The sequence below is a fragment of the Pseudocercospora fijiensis genome (assembly GCF_000340215.1).
Source record: "Pseudocercospora fijiensis CIRAD86 unplaced genomic scaffold MYCFIscaffold_2, whole genome shotgun sequence".
NCBI classification, from domain to species: domain Eukaryota; kingdom Fungi; phylum Ascomycota; class Dothideomycetes; order Mycosphaerellales; family Mycosphaerellaceae; genus Pseudocercospora; species Pseudocercospora fijiensis.
Window position 1 is genome coordinate 5,777,585 of NW_006921533.1, and position 20,227 is coordinate 5,797,811.

General features: G+C 47.8%; 7 protein-coding genes across 7 annotated transcripts; 5 read left to right on the top strand and 2 right to left on the bottom strand.

The window, feature by feature from the left end:
- Positions 1-5,432: 5,432 nt before the first annotated feature.
- Positions 5,433-5,968, top strand: MYCFIDRAFT_77576 (uncharacterized protein; the record flags this gene model as incomplete). The annotated part of the gene is made up of 3 exons (XM_007924605.1): positions 5,433-5,530; positions 5,590-5,808; positions 5,863-5,968. 3 exons carry the CDS (start codon positions 5,433-5,435, stop codon positions 5,966-5,968), a joined length of 423 nt encoding a protein of 140 aa, XP_007922796.1.
- A 391-nt stretch (positions 5,969-6,359) lies between these two features.
- MYCFIDRAFT_206858 (uncharacterized protein) lies at positions 6,360-8,981 on the top strand (the record flags this gene model as incomplete). The annotated part of the gene is made up of 9 exons (XM_007925610.1): positions 6,360-6,390; positions 6,425-6,459; positions 6,506-6,564; positions 6,649-6,688; positions 6,720-6,812; positions 6,848-8,101; positions 8,140-8,246; positions 8,281-8,324; positions 8,365-8,981. 9 exons carry the CDS (start codon positions 6,360-6,362, stop codon positions 8,562-8,564), a joined length of 1,863 nt encoding a protein of 620 aa, XP_007923801.1. The 3' UTR covers positions 8,565-8,981.
- On the bottom strand, positions 8,513-8,981 carry MYCFIDRAFT_202557 (uncharacterized protein). The gene has a single exon (XM_007925611.1). The coding sequence runs from the start codon at positions 8,974-8,976 to the stop codon at positions 8,671-8,673; it is 306 nt and encodes a 101-aa protein (XP_007923802.1). The 5' UTR covers positions 8,977-8,981; the 3' UTR covers positions 8,513-8,670.
- A 157-nt stretch (positions 8,982-9,138) lies between these two features.
- On the bottom strand, positions 9,139-10,278 carry MYCFIDRAFT_77574 (uncharacterized protein; the record flags this gene model as incomplete). The annotated part of the gene is made up of 1 exon (XM_007924604.1): positions 9,139-10,278. One exon carries the CDS (start codon positions 10,276-10,278, stop codon positions 9,139-9,141), a length of 1,140 nt encoding a protein of 379 aa, XP_007922795.1.
- Positions 10,279-11,096: 818 nt separating this feature from the next.
- MYCFIDRAFT_29694 (uncharacterized protein) lies at positions 11,097-12,003 on the top strand (the record flags this gene model as incomplete). The annotated part of the gene is made up of 2 exons (XM_007924157.1): positions 11,097-11,421; positions 11,477-12,003. The coding sequence occupies 2 exons, from the start codon at positions 11,097-11,099 to the stop codon at positions 12,001-12,003; spliced, it is 852 nt and encodes a 283-aa protein (XP_007922348.1).
- Positions 12,004-14,615: 2,612 nt separating this feature from the next.
- MYCFIDRAFT_77572 (uncharacterized protein) lies at positions 14,616-16,629 on the top strand (the record flags this gene model as incomplete). Its single annotated transcript, XM_007924603.1, has 3 exons — positions 14,616-14,643; positions 14,716-14,912; positions 14,968-16,629. 3 exons carry the CDS (start codon positions 14,616-14,618, stop codon positions 16,627-16,629), a joined length of 1,887 nt encoding a protein of 628 aa, XP_007922794.1.
- A 1,375-nt stretch (positions 16,630-18,004) lies between these two features.
- On the top strand, positions 18,005-19,641 carry MYCFIDRAFT_186734 (uncharacterized protein; the record flags this gene model as incomplete). The annotated part of the gene is made up of 2 exons (XM_007925612.1): positions 18,005-18,045; positions 18,222-19,641. The coding sequence occupies 2 exons, from the start codon at positions 18,005-18,007 to the stop codon at positions 19,639-19,641; spliced, it is 1,461 nt and encodes a 486-aa protein (XP_007923803.1).
- Between the last annotated feature and the right edge of the window lie 586 nt (positions 19,642-20,227).

Sequence of the window (20,227 nt, forward strand, 5' to 3'; positions counted from 1 at the left end):
TTAGACCTCTTCGTAGACTCGTATTACGACCTCGTCTTTATACTGCTATCTACCTTTACTATTTGATACTAGCAACCGAGTATATCCGTATAAGCGACCGAGCTTTTCCGCGTATACGCTAAGTAGGCTTTACGCTAGCGCGATAGTATCGCAGTGTATGTAATAATATTACATAATTGTTACATAGGCTTACTAAGGCATAATAGGAGACTTCACTTGCTTAGGTTCTTATAAGAAGATAAAGACGACGAGAACAAGCGAGAGGTATTCGAATATACTATATAGTAGAACCTATATACGGATAAGTAGAAGGAAGCCTTACTAAGTAAGTGCTATCCGAGTAAGCTAAGCTACGAGTCGCCTTATAAGGCTATAGACTACTAGTTTAACGACTAGCGTAACAAGGCTAATAACCGACTTATATTTAGTCTTAAGAGCGCTACTATTATAGCCTCTACAAACAAGGTAAAGGCTAAACACTTCTACTATAGCTCTAGTATAATAGACCTCAATTTTAAGCGCGTATATACTATACTAGCTGTCTAGAATAGTTAAGGCAAGAAGGGCCTACGACTTAAGTTTAAACTCGCTATTATAGCTAAGCTAACCGCTATTGCTAAAGAGCCTGTAACTTAATAACTACGGCGGACTTAATAGGCTTCTTAGAGGCTACGGAATATAGCGACTTAGTAATAGTTAGCTACCCTACTAGCTAAAGGGCGCTCGGAAGATAATAAAGTGACTCCTAACGATAATAATAGCGACCTAACTAGCTCTCTAACGGACCTACGACACGCCCTTACTTAGCGCTAGCCCTATAAGAATAGATACTGTCTAAACAAGGGTAGATTGTGCTAGTTTAGTAGTCTAAATAGGGCAGAAGACTACTATAAGATCTATTTGGAAATAGCCGCTAGATAGGTTAAGGGGACTCGAGAGGCTAATTTAGCTAGAAGGCTAACAATCGACAACCCTAGAGCGGCACTAGTATTAAAGATATAGAAGCAACGAGACAAGCAGTTGTCTAATCTATTTAGACAGTAAGGCAGTAGTAGTAGTAGTAGACGTACTATCGCACTAATAACGCTAACTCTAGTAGTAATCTACAACTATTATAGCTAGTCTAATAGTAGGGGTCGTAGAGGCGCTATTTCTAGTCTACCGGCTTCTAGTCTACTAGTTAGACTGCAATTAAGTCTAGTTAGCGGCTTAATCGCTTCCTATTAATCTTATACCGCCGATATAGAATTAATAGGCTTCTTTACCTAGTTACGTAAAGAGTTAACTAGTAGCTAGAGTAAGCGACATACCGATATAGCTAATATTAAGCGTATCTACGAGGAAGGCGACTTCTTACTTAAACAGCTTAGAAGGGTTAAATTGAGCGATTAGGTCCGCTATAGACTTAAGGAAGGCTAATACGCTCGATTTATCGCCGTAGTAGGGCGATATATTAACAAGGAAGTCCGTAAGCAGCGACTTAGTCGTATTAATAAGTCGGACGATAGCCTATTCGTTAGTTAGCTATAGAAGCGCTGTTTTAGTATAGAAGCGAGCTAGAAGCGAGGATTTCCGGGTATAAGTCGGCGGCTTAATAGCTAATATTTAGTTTAACTAATGTCGCTTCTTATTCTACTAATACTACGTATTTCTGTATAGTATAAATTAGAGGAGCATTAGATAGATATAGTCTCGGCTCTCTATACTTATAGTAATAAAAAACAATGCGTTATAGTGTTACGCTAGTGCCTAGTTAGAGTAGTTAAAATTAGCTTCTTAAGCGTAGACCCGCTAAGCTTAACCGCCGAGCAAAGCCGAGTAGAAGCCGAAATTTCGGTAGTCTCGGCGTAGAGAAAGCGGTAGAAGGTCGCAAATTCCCTAATATATTACTAATACTATATCTTTACTATACCTATATATTTTTTAAAACGGACAACGGGAGGTTATTTAGTATAGCTAATAGTGTTATTTCCTACCGAGGAGGGCATATAGACGTATTATTGTAGTAGTATAGTAATGCCCTATTAGTCGTTATAGATTCCGGCTTTCTAAGCGGGTTCTCTCCGGACTGCTACTCGATTGCGATACGAATAGCGACCTACTAGCGGCACTAGTTTAAATAATCTCGAGGTAACACTAGCGATAGAAACGGCTTAGAATCTACCGGATTCTAGGCTCTTTAATCGCAATAGCTATCGGTAGCGCATTAGAAGTATATCGATTAGGTATCGCTATAGGTTTAACTAATTCTTTATAGGTTGCCGATAGTTAAGAAGAAGAGGACCTTATACGAGACGCTACTACTATATTACTAACTACTATATTACTGTTAGCTGTTAATTTAAGAGGCTCGTTACTATAGCTAACATTGCTAGATCTATAGTATATAGAAGCAATAATAAAAGAGCAAGCTACTAATACTACGCGTACTATTATAGATAAAATAAGGAAGGAGATAGACGAGTTAAGAAGCCGTATTGCTAAGCTAGAGATAATAGTTAGTATAAGTAAGACTATAAGGGAGTAACTACAAGGTCGATATTAGCGATAACCTACTCGCTAGAACTACGATCTTGCTATTGTTTAAGTATCTAGTTAGTTAATAGTATACCGTATAAATTTGCCGAAGTCTACGAAGCAATTAGCCTCGTTAATATACTTCTTAACCTATGCCTTAAGTACGTTAAATAACAACTTAATAGGGTTGAAGTCTAGCGAATACGGAGGTAGGTATCGTCGTATCGAAGGTAGATACCTACCGCCGCTACGATATCCTTTATACGCTAAGTACGGTAGATTAACGCGTTATTTATAACAATAAATATACTAGGCTCTATTTAAGGTAGTACTATACACCACAACTATGCCTCGAAGATTTCCGCGGTAATAGAACCTTAGTAGATAATAGTGCTATTAAGATAACTATTAACTAATATAGCTAGTAGGATACTCTATCGCTTTAACCTTACTACTAATACTTCTTTAAAAACAGGGCAGTTAACTAGACTGTATCTATATTTCCGCTATCTAGTACGCTCGTTAGAGGCGCTCTTATTAATATATACTACCTTATACGCCGGTATAGCTATTTGCCTTATCTTAAAGTTGTCTCGAAGGTCCTAGTTCTATTCCGCTACAAACTATATCGCTTTCTTCCTCGTCTAGCTACGCCTCTTTAGTACTTGCGATACCGTCGACTAGCTAATAATAACGTCGTATTCGTCGTATAGATACTATACTACCTCGTCTTAGTAGGTATATAGTCGGTTATTAAGGAATTCGAAGATACGCTATAGAAATAGGTAGATTAGTTAAACTACGACTATATACGCTAGGCGATACGATACTACCTATATTCTTAAAGATTAGTAATAGCGACTGTAGACGACCTAACCTCGCAAGGTCTTTAATATAGAATATACTAAATAGGCGATAATTGTTATAGATCTTATCGATACTACGCCTACGTTACGAAAACTTTTTTACCGATCGCGACGATCCTATCGACAGGATCGCTTAGGATCCTTAGGATCCTTAGGATCCTTAGGATCGCACGTCAAAGATCTTGTCTAACAGGATCGCCGCGATCTAGAAATTCCGACCACTCGCGATCCTGTCCGACAGGATCCTCGCGATCGCGAATTTCGGGACGGCCCGTCCCGAAATTCGAGGGCAAGGAACGCAAAGGACGCGGGGCAAGTCAGAGCCCGACTGCTACTACTCCATATACTACTACTACGAGGAGGTATTTCGGGGTATTACGTACTAATATAGGTCAAATTTAGCGGTTTCGCAGGTTTTTTTTATAAATAAATTTTTTTCGTTGAGGTTTCGTTAAATGCAGCCGATATTTCGTTAAGGTTTCTTTCAAAAGCCGACGCTTAATAAGCAGAACTTTGAAAAAAAGTACACTCGAAACACTCGAGATTCTTTTCTAGATTCTAGGATAATTACTAGGTATTAAGACTTCAAAATTTATAATACTCTTATTAGTAGGTAGAACTTTAAGTTCTATTTTTTAAATTTCTAAAAATAGTAAAGTATAACTTAGAAAAGCCAAAATACTATATTGCTTATTTCTGTTCCCTAGCTTTAGTTTCGTAGAAAAACTATAAATTTTATATTTTTTTAAAATAATATACTAAAAATAGAGTACCTTTTTACTATATTACTAAGCTATAAACCTACTAGAAAAAAAGATAAATTAGAAGCAAAATGTCTAGAAAAGCGATTTTCTTTCCTTTATATCTTTTTATCTAGAAGGTTTACGGCTTAGTAATATATAACAAAAATGTTCTATTTTGAGTGTAGTATTAGGCAAAAGTCTAACTTTTATAAGTTACCTATTTATCGTTCTAGGATAGCTTAGGATCGCTCGGGATCGCTCGGGATCGCTCGCGATCGCTAGGATCGATAGGATCGTCGCGATCGGAAAAGAAGTTTTCGTAACGTAGCGATATTTAGTAGGTTAGAGATAGCGATATTAGACAACTCGCTCTCGTCGAATAGGCGTTTAATCTTATTAAGCTAATAGTCTAGTAACCGCGCTATTAACAATACCTTCGAGAGGTGTATACTATAGAAATAGCGACGACGAGGTATAGTATCATTTTGGAAGAGAAGTAGGAAACCGCTAAGAAGCTAATTCTATACTAATTATAGTGCAGCTACACCACAGTAAATTCTATGGTCCTCCGAGCGCATGGCGCGACATATTGCATAGCGTAATAGAGCTACTGTAATCTCGAACTCTCTTCTCCGTTGCTCTCGACATTATTATTGAGGCTGTGAAGTGCGCCCGTATCCTCAGTCTTGCCCAGAGTGCCCACCAGATGACTCAAAGAACAACAATCCAAAAATACGTGGAGCAAGGACCATGTGAAATTTCACTCAAACCGATACAGCATAACGCATCCATCGTCTCGGATCTGCTTCGTTATGTGGACAAGATGCCTTCTGAATGCACTCACTATAGAATACCACCGGATGCATTAATCTTTGAGCGCTGCGAGTTCCGCCAACCTTAAAGCACTCACTTTCCAGAATCGTGATGCTGAAATGGCATGATCGGCCAATCTACATGCGAATCAGGACGGCATTCATCCTTCGAGCTTCGTATCTGGGGCAGTGCAACACAAGGGAGACTCCTACCCAGGATCCAATTGTATGCATCAGGATTCAGCACGTGCCCAGACGACTCTTATACCTGAATATCGCACGCAATTGAAAGCATTGGAAACGGCATTCTTTCGTTATCACACATTCATTCATTATCATCTCAACCCCAAGCACGTGAAATTTCTCCTCACCAAACGAAAGCAACACCTCAATCCCAAGCCCTCGCAATGTCTCCCCAACAACCAAAATGGAAAAGAGGCTTGTTCATAACCAACTCAACCATCCAAATCCTCTTCGCAACTGTGATCCTCATCATGACAATTCTGAACTTCGTCATCACCAGCTTTGGGAGCTATGCAACGACTTCTACATACGAATATATTCCCAACACATCGCGCTTCTACCTCGCAGGGTATACACAAAACCACACACATGCATACACTGCTACGAATAGAGCTAATAGTTGTACAGCGTAGAATTTGTCGTCTGCGTGATGAGCAGCATTGCCGTGGTTGCTCTCACGAGCTGCGAAATCTGCCTCTTCAGGCAAAAGCATTTGACATCACTCTTGTACTTGGTGTCGAGTGTTGCCAAGCTCTACCTCTGGTTGGAGGCAGCGGTGGTTACGTTGCCATTCCCGCCGTGGACGGTGTGGACATTGACTGCGGGATGCGGTGCTTCGCTCATGGTGTCAGTGCCGACGTCTACGCTTTATTGAATGCTTGATGCTGACAATGTTGACAGGTTCTGGACGCTGATCCCTCTCATCTCCAGTGCTTCGATGTTCAAACGACTGAAGAGGGACCGAAAGACGGGGAGATTCGAGTGCGAGCTTGGCCTGATTGGTTGACAGGACTCATAGTACATGGAGGAGTGAGATTGATGGAAATATGAGGACATACTGCATGCACACTGACTAGGTTCATTTGTGACGAATGCTAAAAATATCACGAATGACGACGAACTCCACCAGAACATCCTCCTTATAGTATTCTCAAACTCCCGTCAATGAAACCGAGCGTCGCCCTTCTTTTCAAAGCCTTGCAAGCACCGCAGGCTCGACAGTCACATTCATGTTTTAGCCCCGAAAGAACGCTTGTTGAAGCGTCCTGGAAAGACACTGTCAGGTACACCGATAAGATCATTCACAGTGGTAGCAGGGGTCTCATCGTTCGCGTTCTCCAGACCGACTTGAGGACGAGCCATGTTGCTGTTCCCGTCGATACTATCATCGATATGTGATGAATATCACCATACCTCTCCACATCCGCAGTATTCAAACTCGTATTTTTGACATCATTTGAAGTTGTGGTATATGCCAAAAAAAACTTCAAAAACAGAGTTCTCCCGACGCGGGATCGAACCGCGGGCCTCAAGATGCTCTGAGTACGTCCGTTACAGTCTTGCGCTCTTCCAGCTGAGCTATCGAGAGATTTCGGCGACTGAGTCGACCGGATAGCTGATTGGTTGAATTGCGAGAAGTATATTACAGATATAGAGCTAAACAAACGTACCCTGTCGATCGTTGAGCAGCGGTAGGTTCTACCAGGCGATGAACGAGAACCTTAATGTTCACTCCGTTAAATTCAACTTCACTCTAGCTGCTTCTCGAGGAGCTGAGCTGTCTCAACATCATTATGCTTCCGAGCGCAGTAGATCATTGCCTTTCGGAACATCTGATTGATCTTTGGGGCGTGGATTAATATCCCTCTGCTTCGTCTCAGGTCAGCGTATTTCTTATTCTTCGAGTTGTGCATGGGCAGCATTTAGAAGCACTGGAACAGCATTATCTCCGCGCCACCTTGATGCCATTCACCCGCATAGCATGGACGGCACACTGTCCATAGTCGCTCAGTATGGGCGGAATCCATTCGGTCCTATGGTCGACGACTGCTGTCCTAGCAAAGACTCGCAAGCAAGAGGCGAGCCTCTGATCGACATTGGAAGCGATGCGCTCTCGAGAGTCAAGAGCGCCGACACACAGGCCTGGCGCATCTACGTTCCTGGTGAGAAAGGCGCAAAACACCTCAAAAAGCCAGAGCCCAGGCGAAACACGAAGCAACGAAACCGCAGTGTACGATCTTCTGCCAGCCCCATAATCGTCAGTGCGCCACCAACATCACAAACAGCTCTCATTGCCTCACGCCTCGCTCATGCTATCACAGCGATCAACTCCGAATTTTCCTGGATTGCGGTCGGTCCCAGTTTGATTGGCAAAGACAAGGTCTTTGACATTGCTGCACTCGCATGCAGCCAGGCTTGCGAGTATTATCTACAAAAAAGCTCTGGCGTCAATGACGAAGCGCTGCACCGTGCTGCCCTTGACAATTACGATCTTGCTGTTTCGCGTCTGCGGATAAAGCTAGGCAGCAACACTTCCCGGAAGGACGGCCTTGACTTTGCAGCAGCCACCTCAGGTGCACTGTCGACTGCTGCGTCCATGATTCGAGTGCATGACCATAGGAACAAGACTATTGATGGCGAAGAGGGCTACATCCACTACGATGCGCTATCCAGATACTTGGTTGTAGATGCTGCGATGACTCGCGCTCCAAGCGCCATACACAGGGCCATCTTTCATGACATCATTCGATACAAATACTTCCGGGCCTGTTCTTTGGGGACGCTTGATAGTGCACCTGAGTTTCCACGCAAGTATCAAGCTTACTGGGACTTGATGTCACCATACAGCTTCGGGACCAGGACCGAGTACTGGGGCAGGCTGCAGTCGTCATGCCAGAAGATTGATGCCAGACTTCCAGATCTGATTCAGTACGTGCAAAAGCTGAGGCAAGGCAGCGATGTGTCTTCGTTCGAAGTTATCGGCCTTTCCCAGCATCTCTTAACATTACAAGATAGAGCGGCGGAAGACGTAGCGAAAGCTATCGGCAAAGTCGTTGACACCCAGGATGATTGTTCGATCCTGCCCAAGGCTTTTGACTTCACGGGATGTTGCCATTGGCCATTCTTGGTACACTACTGGGTAAGTCTAGTATGTTCAAGGCATGCACTATGTCCGAGCCACTTGCTAACTTTGCACCTTTCGCTCTTTGTAGGCGCTACTTCTCACCATTACTCACCTGTCTTTGGAAGAGCATCGGATGCTCAACTGCCTTTCTGACCAGCAGGTGCGGGTCCTTACATACAATCGAGATCGCATAGCCAAGAACATTCTCATGAGCATACCACATGCAATGAAGGGTGGGGTGTTTTCGAGATTACAGCCATTCCATGCACTGGTGGTAGTATGGGCAGCTGATCCACAAATTGAAGGTCTGCAGACCGACAACTTGAGAGAATGGATCCTAGACACTTTGAGAAATGGCATTGGCGTCGGCTTCGCACAAGGATGGACTGCTGCTGATCTCAAGCAGAGAGCTGGACTTTTCGCAATGACTCCTACTGGACTTGATGATATTTGGTGCTGCAAGCAACTGCGCAGATGAAAATCGAGTTGACGTCGTGCTCGCACCACGCCTCACACTCCAAGTCTGGGAAATAGCTTCAAGCCAATTTTCTCGCAAATCTTCGGCCTTGAAGTCATCCTGTCGTTCAAGCTAGACCATGAAGCTTCCACTTGGCGCATTCGGACAATCTGTGCCGAACAACTGAAGCTTGGTCCTCCGCATCGCCTCTAAGCAATTGCATCAAAGCTTTGATCCGCATCGGAGAGCTCGACAGCGCGGTATCGAAGCAGAAAGTTCGTGCCTCGGCTAGAACATCCTCAGTACTCCTACCCGCATTCGTTGGAGGTGGAGCGTTCACCATCAGCCTCGCAGGTCTATCGATGATGTATGGCAGATCGCCACCAGAATGACTGAGGATAATCTTGCAATTCGGAGCGTGGTCTCGGAGCATGTTGGTCCTTCCCATCTCATGAGGATAGTCATGCGCTGCTTGCGGCAAGAGCTTATTGACCAAGTGTGTTGCATGCGTGAAACGTGTTTACAGTGCAGTCCGTGGTTCACATCACATCATCAAAACGGAGACAGCGGTTCTCGACCCCATTGATTCCCTTTCCTATCGATAACTGGTGTGAACACCAGGCATCACAGATCTTGAAGAGCTCTCTCTGATATATCCTGGTCGATGTTGTTCCATGCTATACTGCTCATCTTCAACCGCGGTTCTTTGTGAGATGTCCTGAAGCCTGAGCGCTTGGCGTTCAGATTCCATGTCGTTCACGTCCTGTTCCAGTTTGCCCAGAGACCTTTCCATGCCAATCGCGAATCTAATCTTACTGATATACGGAGGCAAAGGGTCTTGGCCGGATCGGTCTTCCTTTCCTATCAAAGCATCCAGAGTCGCATCACGTGAAACGCGAATGGTTGTCGAGAATTTGTTGCTGTATGATGTGCCCGTGGTAACCAAACTCACGAGACCAATCGCAACCGTTGCGAGAGTGGCCACTGTAGCAGCACCGTATGCCAACCACAGCTTGGTCCAATTATAAGAGTATGTGTTGTGATATTCAATCACAGTCATGTCGTATAGAGAGCCCGTCAAAACAGCCTGTAATGCTTCCATAAAACCAAAATATGATCTGTATTCAGGGTCAGACAAGGCCAAGACATTGGGCCACGGCACAAAGGCTGATGTCGTCGAGTTCGTCGTGATGGAATTTTGTAGCGTATGCTCATCGATAGTGACTTTCTGAACGCCATTCGCGAACTCAAAGGTGACGCCATAAGTCGCATTGTAGAGCGAGCCATTATCTACGATCCAATTATTATCATTCTGGTACGCAATGAATAGTGCAGCCGGATTTGTTTCGTTGAGACCCGCGTATATCGTTCGAGGGAGGTCGCCATCGTCGGTTAGACGGAGTGAGGAGCTCCTGCTGTAGTTGTAGCCAATGCTATCGCTTACAAGGGGCACCACTGCGGTAGCGTTTGGCGCCCAGGCAATGTAATAGTATTTATCGAATCCCTGCTGATTCGCACCTGCCGACGAAAGATTCGAGATAATGCCCTCTTGGTCGAAAGCGTCGTCACATTTCATTGCAGGCCCGAAGAAGTCCAGCGAGTATGATGAATTGACGCGAGGCGCCTTGAACGAGGATATCTGTCCCTGATATGCCACAGACATAATGCTTCGCTTGAGCTGGCTCGTCGCTCCGCTCCAGCTGCCGGTAGGACCAGTTGGCGCCGAATTGGCCATATTACCGCTGAACAGTCCCACCGAGCTCGAGGAGAAAGCACCGGCATTGGTATAATTCGGAAGCAGGAATACATGCGGCTGTTGAAGTGTAAAGGATGTTCAGAAGCTGGTAGATGGCTCCAAGTTGACCCGCAAGACTGTCGATCGTAGATAGTGGCAAGGCCTTGTGCAGTGTTCGCCAGAAGATTTGCCAATAGGTAGAAGAAATCGCGACAACGAACGCCGCTCGGACGAGAAGTGTAAATGCTGTCCCGATTGCGGTGTTGATCTGCTGGGTATAGCGGACTGTATCGACCCGACGGCCATCCAAGGGTTGATAGAAGTACTATAGAAGTAAGATCCAATGTGGCGCGTCTAAGGCCTTAATGGACCAACGCGGCCTATGAAATGGTGGTACAGGCTGGGGGCGAGGCTTGGTGTCAGCCCAAACAGCTGCACAGCCTAGCGCGCACTGATGACTGTGCTCATCTTCTTGTGAAAGAGCTTCTGGAAGTGGAAGGTGTGCGCGGGATTGTAATGCTGGTGCTCGTGCTGCTCTCAGTCAGTGAAGAAGGCCAGTTCAGATCTGTCTGAGAGAATATGTGCTTGATTCTTGATGTACCTCTCCGTGGCGATGAGTTGAAGCTGCACGTGGGGATCTCACGAAAAGGAGAGCAGGAGGAGGTATCTCGGCCATAGACCGGGGAAGATTCGGAGCAGGAAATTCAGGCATGAAATCAGGCCATACCGCTAAACCGCTTTTAGATTTTCGCGACGACCTCCAGATCACAAGTTGACAACCAGCGTCAACCACAATTTCTTGCCATATATCACCAGCGATGGCCGACTCAGACTCCGATCAGGCGGGTATACCGCTCATAGAAGATCTCTCAGACTCTCCAGAGCCCCAACCCTCCAAGTCCAGCAAGCGAAAGCGCGACGCGGACGATGCCGACATCGACAGCAAGAAAGCAGCCAGAAAGGCGAGACGGAAACTCAAGAAGCCGAAAGATGTCGACGATGATACCCTGGACAGCGTGCTCGGAATCAGCAAGGCCATTGGATACATGGATAGCAGTCTGATGGCAGATCATATCGCTCAGAGAACCAAGAGATTCCAACCAGATCTGAGCTTCGTTGAGGCAGAGGACTGGCGAATACCTGGTACGAATTACCCTGAGAAAATGTTTAATAGAGTAGAGACTGACGAGTATGGCAGAGAGTGCGATAACAGATACCACATCCTTTTCTCAGGATCGAGTGACAGATTCGCTACCCACTTTCCTCGAACAATTCGCCGGCGCAAGACGCAAAAAGCAGGGAAAGAAGCTCGAGAATGCTCCCAACGAGAAAGGCGCTCCCCATACTATCGTCGTGGCAGGCGCAGGCTTGCGGGCAGCAGATTTGACACGCGCATTACGAAAGTTCCAAACCAAAGAAGCCATGGTGGCGAAGCTCTTCGCCAAACATATTAAGCTCAAAGAGGCTGTAGAAACCTGCAAGAAGACGAGAATGAACATCGGAGTCGGCACTCCGCAGCGAATCATGGACTTGCTGGATGATGGCGCACTTTCGACGAAACATTTGGAGCGAATCGTGGTTGACGCGAGTCACATCGACCAAAAGAAGAGGGGAGTGCTTGATATGAAGGAGCTGCAGGTACCTCTTGTCAAGCTGCTGACTCGCGAGGATCTCAAGGAACGGTATGGAAGTGGCGAGGGCAAATTAGAACTGATGTTCTACTGATTGGCTCAGATGAGTATGGTTTTCCTGTTTCGTAATGTTCGTGCTCAAGCACTGCGTGCGTCTCCTTAGCGACAGACGACCTCGCTCGGCCTTGCTCCTTTCCTGGACCTAGTGTCCGATACATCGCTTCTTCGGTCCCTCGCTATCACGTTCGGAGTGCCCATTGCAGGGTAGCCCTCTCAGATACCATACTTCGCTTTCATCCACGCACTCTTGACCATTTCGAGATGAAACTTCTCGAAATCCTTCGGCAGACCTTTCTTGGCATCCCAAAGGCCGTTCTTGACAACCTCATTGACCTTCGCGACGAATTGCTCGCATGCTGTTCTATACTCCTGCGGGTGTGAGATCCAGGCGTACGGCCCCAACAGATCGCCACTTTGCTCGCCTTCCCATTTCTTCCTCGCCATGTTGACCAAGATCACCAGGTGGTTGACGGCAGTGAATGGGTTCTTGAAAGTATAGCCGACTGGGCTCCGCAGCTTCGTCATAGCTGTAACCTCGTCTCTCTCGGGCAGGGACTCCTTGACAAGGTTGAGAGCCTTAGCTTCGATATTGAACGCTAGGGCGAGATCGAATGCTTGAGAGACGAATTCAGCATGGCCGACGAAATGCTGAGAATGGTAGGTCTGGTATCCGAAGGTTGACCAGAGTGCATGAATCTTGGCTAGCCACTTTCTGGAAAATATCTCGGGACTGCAGGGCTGCAGCTCATTTTAGACAGATTCTGAATTCCTTCGCACAGGTGCGGTACTCACTGGCCCGAATACTGGCTTTTGTGCTCCTGTAAACATCTCTTGAGTACTGGCGCTTGCCATTTTGAGTCTGAGTATAGTGTACGAAATGTTTCGGAACGAGCAAGCTTAAATACAGCAGGGCACAATAGCTTCTTTCGACAATAGTGTGGAACACGCTCAATGTTACATGAGACCCACACCTGCAGTGCAATTCACTCGCAGCTAGCAAAAGCTCACCTGAGCTGGTACAGTCACTCGAATATCCTCAGCGCCTCACCTGGTAACGTCCTGGCATCTCCGATCCCATCTCCTTGCTGTCCTCTCAAGCTCGACACAAGCCAACTCCAACGGAAAGCTTCGCCTCAGCCACGAGATTGAAGCTTGTCGAGGCTTCGCGAAACACATTTTACCGCAAGCTCAAGGCCAGCTTGCACCATCAGTCTAGAGCCGTTGATTTGCACCAGCCAATTCCCATCACCATGTGCTTCATCTACCATTTTACCCAGCTTGTCAAAAGCGACATGATACATCAGTGAAGCGTCATTGGCGACCCTATGCTCATTCGTGCTCCATATCTTCAGCATGCCTTCAACAAAACTTTCCAGAATTAATACCGCAAAGAACGGACTTACGAACTTGACGCTATTGTGAGGACTCGGCATGGCCGCCAAAGACACGCTCAGCGGGTCAGTCGGGAAGTCCGAGCTTTTGAGATTGAGAGCTCGGGCTTCGATTGTGAAGGCCACAGTGAGTTCGACGGCTTTGAAAAGGTACTCTATGTGTTCGATGGGCTGGAGGTTCGCAAAGTCGCAGAAATCGAAATGGGATTGCAGTTTGGTGAGCCATTTCCGAGAGAAGATTGCTGGACTGCGGAGCTACAGGAAAGCTGTGGTCAGTAGAAGTCGTGAGGCTTTTCAGGGCTGACTGTTATGCCCACTGGTCCGAATACTGGTGGCGTTGCCGACATCTTGGACTGTTTGATCTGGAATCTGTGAAATCTGAGGTGTTTACTTTGTGATCGGTATCGAACGTGTCTGGGAAGAGGAAAGGAAGTCGAGTGGAAAGCGGTCCAAATGTATACCCTTGCCTCAACGCTGAACGTGTCTTGATGGGTCTTAAACGGAACCTACGAGTGGCGAAGACAGCCAGTTTCAGACTGCATGTTCACGTCAAGATGTCTGTGCTTTCTTGAAACTTGTCACTCGAACATGGCTCTCCTGAGTGGCTTGAGTCAGGTATCAGGCAGATACAGCCAGCCTTTCAGCAACGTAGCAGAGAAGTAACACATGGGCAATCGAAACGTTTACCTTATTCACCTGAGCATGGCACTCTGGACTCTGTCTGAGCACAGTACAACACCATCCGAAACTTGTCGCGCGAACATCAATTTACGACAATCTGGCGGACAACCTGTTGAAGTGATCAGAGGTAGTCAACGAGCTTTACGATTCGAGGCAAAGAGGGCTTTTATGCAGCAAGTGAGGCTGGCGAAGGCCGCCCCTGAATCTTTTCCGGGCTCTTGCTAAGCTCTTCTCCAGCTCTTAGTGTGATTGATATTCGATTTTGTCCACTTTGAAATTTTCTGATAAGAGTTAGGCAGTTGCAGACATTCAAAGCACATTTCTTGCATAATGACTGGGCGTGAGGCCAAAGTCGCAGAACTTGTGAAGTCCACTCGATCATGCCAAGAACGCGTCGGGAGGGCCGGTCCGCTTCCCTTGCCGAACCTCTTTGCAACTCTCACTTCGCGATCCATCTACTACTCAACCTCGCTTTGCACACTTCGTACTGCGCATCATCACGCAGCGCATCAGCACTGCTGTCCATCTCATCGCGACAGACTACGGCCAGCACGTTCGCGTGTTAAGCGCCATCATGGACAGCTACCGGCCAGGCGACAACGGTATACTTCAACAACATCAAGCGAGCATAACCTGAAAATGAAAGCACCTCGCTAACCTGCCGGTGTTTCAAGACCCTCGTCAGCTACGCGACTATCGCGGAAGTGACGACGATGACTCAGACCCGGGCATTCAAATCCGTGGTGCAGCCAACAACAGACGTGCTTCTGACAGCCGTCCGCCATCACCATCACGGCGTCCGTATAATGATCCGGACATGCCATCGCGTCAAAGATATGACGAATATCAGGGTGGCTATCGCAACCGCAGCGTAAACTTCTCGAGAATGCTTTTCTTGGCTCGAAGTGCCTAATTTGCCTCGGTAGGACGATCGCTACGACAATTCATACAGCAGCTCTAGCGACTACCAGGGACGCAACTATCATGGGCGCGGCTATACCAGTCGCGACTATTACAATCGCAATCGTGGTGGACGACGTTATGATCCACGCGGCTATCAACCTCGCGAGTATCCGGATTACCACGAATACCACGACTTCTCCGAGCAGGATCCCTACAGCGAACTACAGGAGCCACCTGCCAGTACTGGAGAAGAGGACCTGTCGTACGACGGCACCGCGCTGCAGTTTCTGCTCATACGCGGTCTTAAGAACACCGTTGATGAAGCTCTACTCAGCAAAGGCCTGGAGAAGCTGGATGTCGACGACAAAGAGCCAAAGCCGACTGCCATGCCTGTAGTTCCTGGAGGACCGCCGCCTGCCATGCCCGCCGCGCCGCCTGGAGCTACACCTGGAAGCCTGAAACGTGTCTTCCTTGTTCGCGATCGTCTTAGTGAAAAGAGTTTGTCGTACGGATTTGCTGAGTATCATACCTTTAGTGACGCCAAGGCTGCACTCGCCAAAGCCAGACAGCTAGCCGACAAGTGCACCATCGCCTCGAAGCGGATCAAAGTGGACTTCCCACATTCTGGCGTCTTTCCGATTTCCGAGCCAGCAAAAGATCCAAGGTTCACCTTCCAGCTTAGCAATGGGAGTACTCGCCGGTACCGCGACGATCGCTACTACGCGTCCGCTTATGAAGTCAACATGAAGGCACCAGCATCACCAAAAGCTTCAGTAGCCCAAGCGGACGTCAAAGCAAAGACCAACAAGAAGCGCTCAACGACTTGTCAAGCCCTCGATACTTTGGACTCCGATAGCAGCAAGCGCAAGAAGGTCAAGTCGAGCGCCACTCAAAACCTGGCGATCGCGACTCTCTGGGGCAAGAAGCAACTCGAGCTTAATGGTGAGGATGGTGATGAAGAAGTAGAAGACGAATCCGATTCCAACTCACACCATCCCGCTACCTCCGTACACCCTCCCGACTCAAGCGCTAATCTTGTTTCTGGTACAGTGAAAGAGGCTGCAGAAATGCAAAGTTTCGTGGCTCCGGCCAAGAATGTGGGCGAAGACGAAGACGTCCTGTCCTGCTATTTGTGCTACAGAAACCTCAAAGGACTTCACACTGCAGAGAAGCATGTTAGGGAGAGCGAGATGCATAAGCAGAATTTTCAGGACCCAGAGAAGTTGAAGCTAGGATTTGAGAGAATGAAGAAGGCCGGCGTGGGCAAGAATGCAACGATCAAGGTGCAAGAGGACGAGTCAGCGGAGCCAGCAAAGCCAGAGTATCGCGATCGCGCAGAGGAGCGCCGCCAGACGGCGGCGAAGACAGGTACAAAAGTGAAGGTGTCGCTGAAGGCCGTCTCGCAGAAGAAGGGAGCGGTCGAGAACAAGCCTGTTACTCCATCATACGGGAAGGGAAAGAAGATGCTGCAGAATGCTGGCTGGGAAGAGGGCAAGGGACTCGGATCTGGAGATGGAATTGCTGCGCCCATTGAGCAGCTTTCCTATGCTGCTGGTGTTGGTCTGGGACACGAGTCTAGCAAGAAGGGCGATGCTATTGAGCAGGCTGCCAAATCCACCAGAGGCGACGATTTCTTGGAGCAGACGAAGAATGTGGCGCGTGAGCGTTTCTCGCGCATGGGCTGAAGCAGACCAGTGTGCTTAACGTAGGGATGAAATGATTGCATGCTCGCGCTCGCGCGCTGAGCAGTAGCTATGAAATGGAAATCGGATCCAAACCTTCCCGAGCAGAATTAGGTTTCAGAGTTGCAGGAGGCTGACACTTGACACGACGAGTGAGCTCAGCTCGCCTATTGCGTCAATCAAGTCTGCTTTCTCGAAGGAGAGAGCCGAGGCCTGGCGTTTAGCTTCTTTTCGCGCTTACGCACTTGGCCCTTGGAAGCCTCGAGATGTTGCACAACATAATCACTTCGTGCCATACCCGCGGAAAGGCGCTTTCAACGATCAAGCCGACTGAGGAAGCGCTTCACAGTGTTCGCTCGGCCCGAAGGAGCCGACTTGGCTGCCGAGTTCTAAGTGAGCATTTGCTGGTGAAAGTGTCATTGCAGAGTGTGCTCCGGGCGATGGGAGCTGAGCCATCTCACTTCGCCATCTGCAGTAAGTTGGCTTGCACTTGAGCAGGTCCTCCTGCCACTCGACTCAGATCTCGGCACTTGCTGAGAAGCAGCATGTCATTTCCGAGCCGTGATCGAGGAGTTCTCTCCAGGGACTTGACATTGAATCTCCGATGCGGAACTGCAGCGGCAGGGAAATGCTGCAGAGCTTGACATCATGGCCCAGCCCTCACAATCCGCTTTGAGGCAGAAGTGGTACGAATCCACAACAATCCTAGTTTTGCCGACGTTCGAACACTCCGAGCGGACGAGTTTCTACAGGCGTTGCAAGCACCAGATCGATTTGTCCAGAGCGATCGAAGCATTTGGAGGCCTCGCTCTTATGCGACGCATCACGCAACCACGAAGTCTAGAACGACGGGAGCAATAGCATGTCGGCATCTTGCGCAACGTGTACGAAGCCACTAATCCAGACCAATGACTTGGCAGACTAGTGCCAAACGCATCTGAGGATCTTCATCACGTATTTCGTATCTGCTTCGTACATACCAGAGAGGCTGAGAGGCAAGAAGTTGATACCTCAAAAAACGAATCGATAGCGCACCCAAGCCCTGTCTCCTAATTTTTAGTAACATAATCTTGGCGAATTGTACCCTACTAGGGGCCGCAAGTTCCGTACGACGGCTGCATTGGAACAGAAATTCGAAGCCGATAGAGAGATTTTGCTAGGAATTCGTCAGTCAATGCCCTACTAGCAAGCTACAGTGTCTCGATTCTGTTGTATAATTTGCTAGAAACCCTTGCTACCGAAGCTATTGATCGCCTCGGTCGATTATGCACAAACGGCGAAGGCTCCTAATTCACTCGAGCATACTGGGAGTCTCCAGACTGTTTCCGCAATACGACTCCTAGCGACCAAACTCCTTCGCGAAGTCAGTCAGGTAACGATGCAGGCTGTGGGAGGTGACTATAAAGTGCTGCTTATCACGTACGATGCTTTAGGATCCAAACATTCACCTTCACCATCATTCCCACTGCAGTGTGATCACTTGCAGCCATGCTCACGTCCCTCTTGTCTTTTGCGGCCGTGGTCGTGACCACGGCGGCCTCTCCATTGGCGATCTCGCTACCTCCACCTTCTCCTCTGCACATCCATCAAACAAGAGCAACGGCTCCTGGTGCCATTGCATGCAACAACCTCACAGCCTCGTTGGGAGCGGACAAGGTTCAAAAACCCACAAGCGTTGAATACCAGGCTTCGACATATGGATACTGGAATGCAATGCAAGCCAACTACAAGCCAACATGCGCCGTATATCCTACCTCTGCTGAAGATGTATCTACTGCTTTGCAAGCCATCAAGGCGGCAAAATCACGATTCGCTATCAAGGCTGGTGGACATAATCCCAACACCTTTTTCTCATCTGTCGATCAAGGTGTCCTTATCGACCTCAACCAGATGACTATAAGGACCTACGATGCATCGAGCACGATTGGTACCTACCAGCCAGGTGGTACTTTCAACGATATCTACGACTACTTCCAGCAATACGGCCGAACTGTAGTTGGCGCCCGTCTTGGCGGTGTTGGCACAGGCCTTGCACTTGGTGGTGGACTCAGCTTCCTCTCTTCACAGTACGGAATGGCGTGTGACAGTTTCCGCGAGCTGGAAATCGTCCTGCCGAGTGGCGAAATCGTCACAGCATCTCCAACACAAAACAGCGACCTCTTCTTTGCCAGTCGAGGTGGTGGTGGTAACGCATACGGTGTCGTCACAAAGTACACCATCCAGACCCGACCATCCGGCACATTCTACGCCGGCAATATCATCTACCTCTTCAATTCATCCGCAGTCCGCGAAGCCGTCCGCAACTTCATCCAATACAACACCGACCCAAAAGCCGCCATCATCGCAACATACGAGAAAATCCCGACCCCAGGAGTCGGAGACCTAGCCCTCGACCAAGCCATCGTCCTGTTCCTCGTCTACGACGGTCCAGACGCAGGCGACGCCTTCGCAAACTTCACAAACATCCCCAACCTCCTCAACACTCTCGGCCAAAAAACCTACCCGGAAGCCGTCAACATGCCCATCCCCCTCGCCACAGAACTCACCCGAGGCAACAACATCTTCCGCGTCGCCGTCCACCGCATCAACGACACCGCCTTCGAGCAAGCCTTCGACGCCTGGTCCGAATGGTGCGAAGCAAACAAAGGCGTCTACACCCTCTCATCTCTAGACATTCAACCCATCCCGAAATCTTTAACCGACGCCTCGAACTCCCAAAATGGCGGAAACGCCATGCAAATGCCGGATGGGCCTTGGTTCTGGTTGAATTTCTTGATCTCGTCGTCATCGCTTCTCACTTCGGCGCAGTATGATTCCGTGCAGGCGAGTTTTAGGGATATGGTGAATTCTGTCCCCAGTGCGAGTGGATTGCCTTTGTTCGTCAATGATGCGAATTATGATCAGAATCCTTTGAAGACGTTTAGTACTTATGCTACATTGCAGGCGGCTAAGAAGAAGTATGATCCGGAGAACTTTTTTGCAGAGTATACTGGTGGATGGAATTTCAATGCTTAGGATATATGTGTACATAAAGAGAGTATCATGCTTCCTGGTAATATGAAATGATAAGAGAGGCATATTGAAGGAGCATGTGAATCTCGTACTATGTGGCCAGCTGGGTAAGGGAAGGGCTAGGGTCTGGGCGGTGGTTGGATTTTACTTTGAGGGCTAGTCATCTGCTTCCGCTTCCTCAAAATCACAGCTTTTATCCTTAGGGCTGATGAACACAATAATCTTTCCCGCCTTTTTCGACCCCGTCTGAGTTCTGTTCATAGCTTTTGTGATTCTGCTGCTTCCCGAAGCCGCGCAAACTGCAACTTCTAAAGAGCTTTGGTAGAACAGTGCCTATTCTTTGACAGTCATGAATCTACCAAAACTCCGTGTCTGAAATGCAATTTGGCAGTCTCGCAGTCTTTGGTCGAGTGGTTAACCAATGCTTAAGCGCTAGTGCAAGCGCCATTGGATATGAATGCCTTGCTGCGTGGTTATAGCCGCGTGTCGAAAGGCATCATCCCCGAACGTACATCCTATCCTAGTCCATGTCCTCCGTACTTAACGTGGCACCTTCATCCCCGCTTTCACTTCCTTGCCGTGGTGATAG

Coding starts and splice junctions, on each gene's coding strand:
- MYCFIDRAFT_202557 (XM_007925611.1), bottom strand. CDS start 8,976: ATGCTCCGAGACCACGCTCCGAATTGCAAGATTATCCTCAGTCATTCT.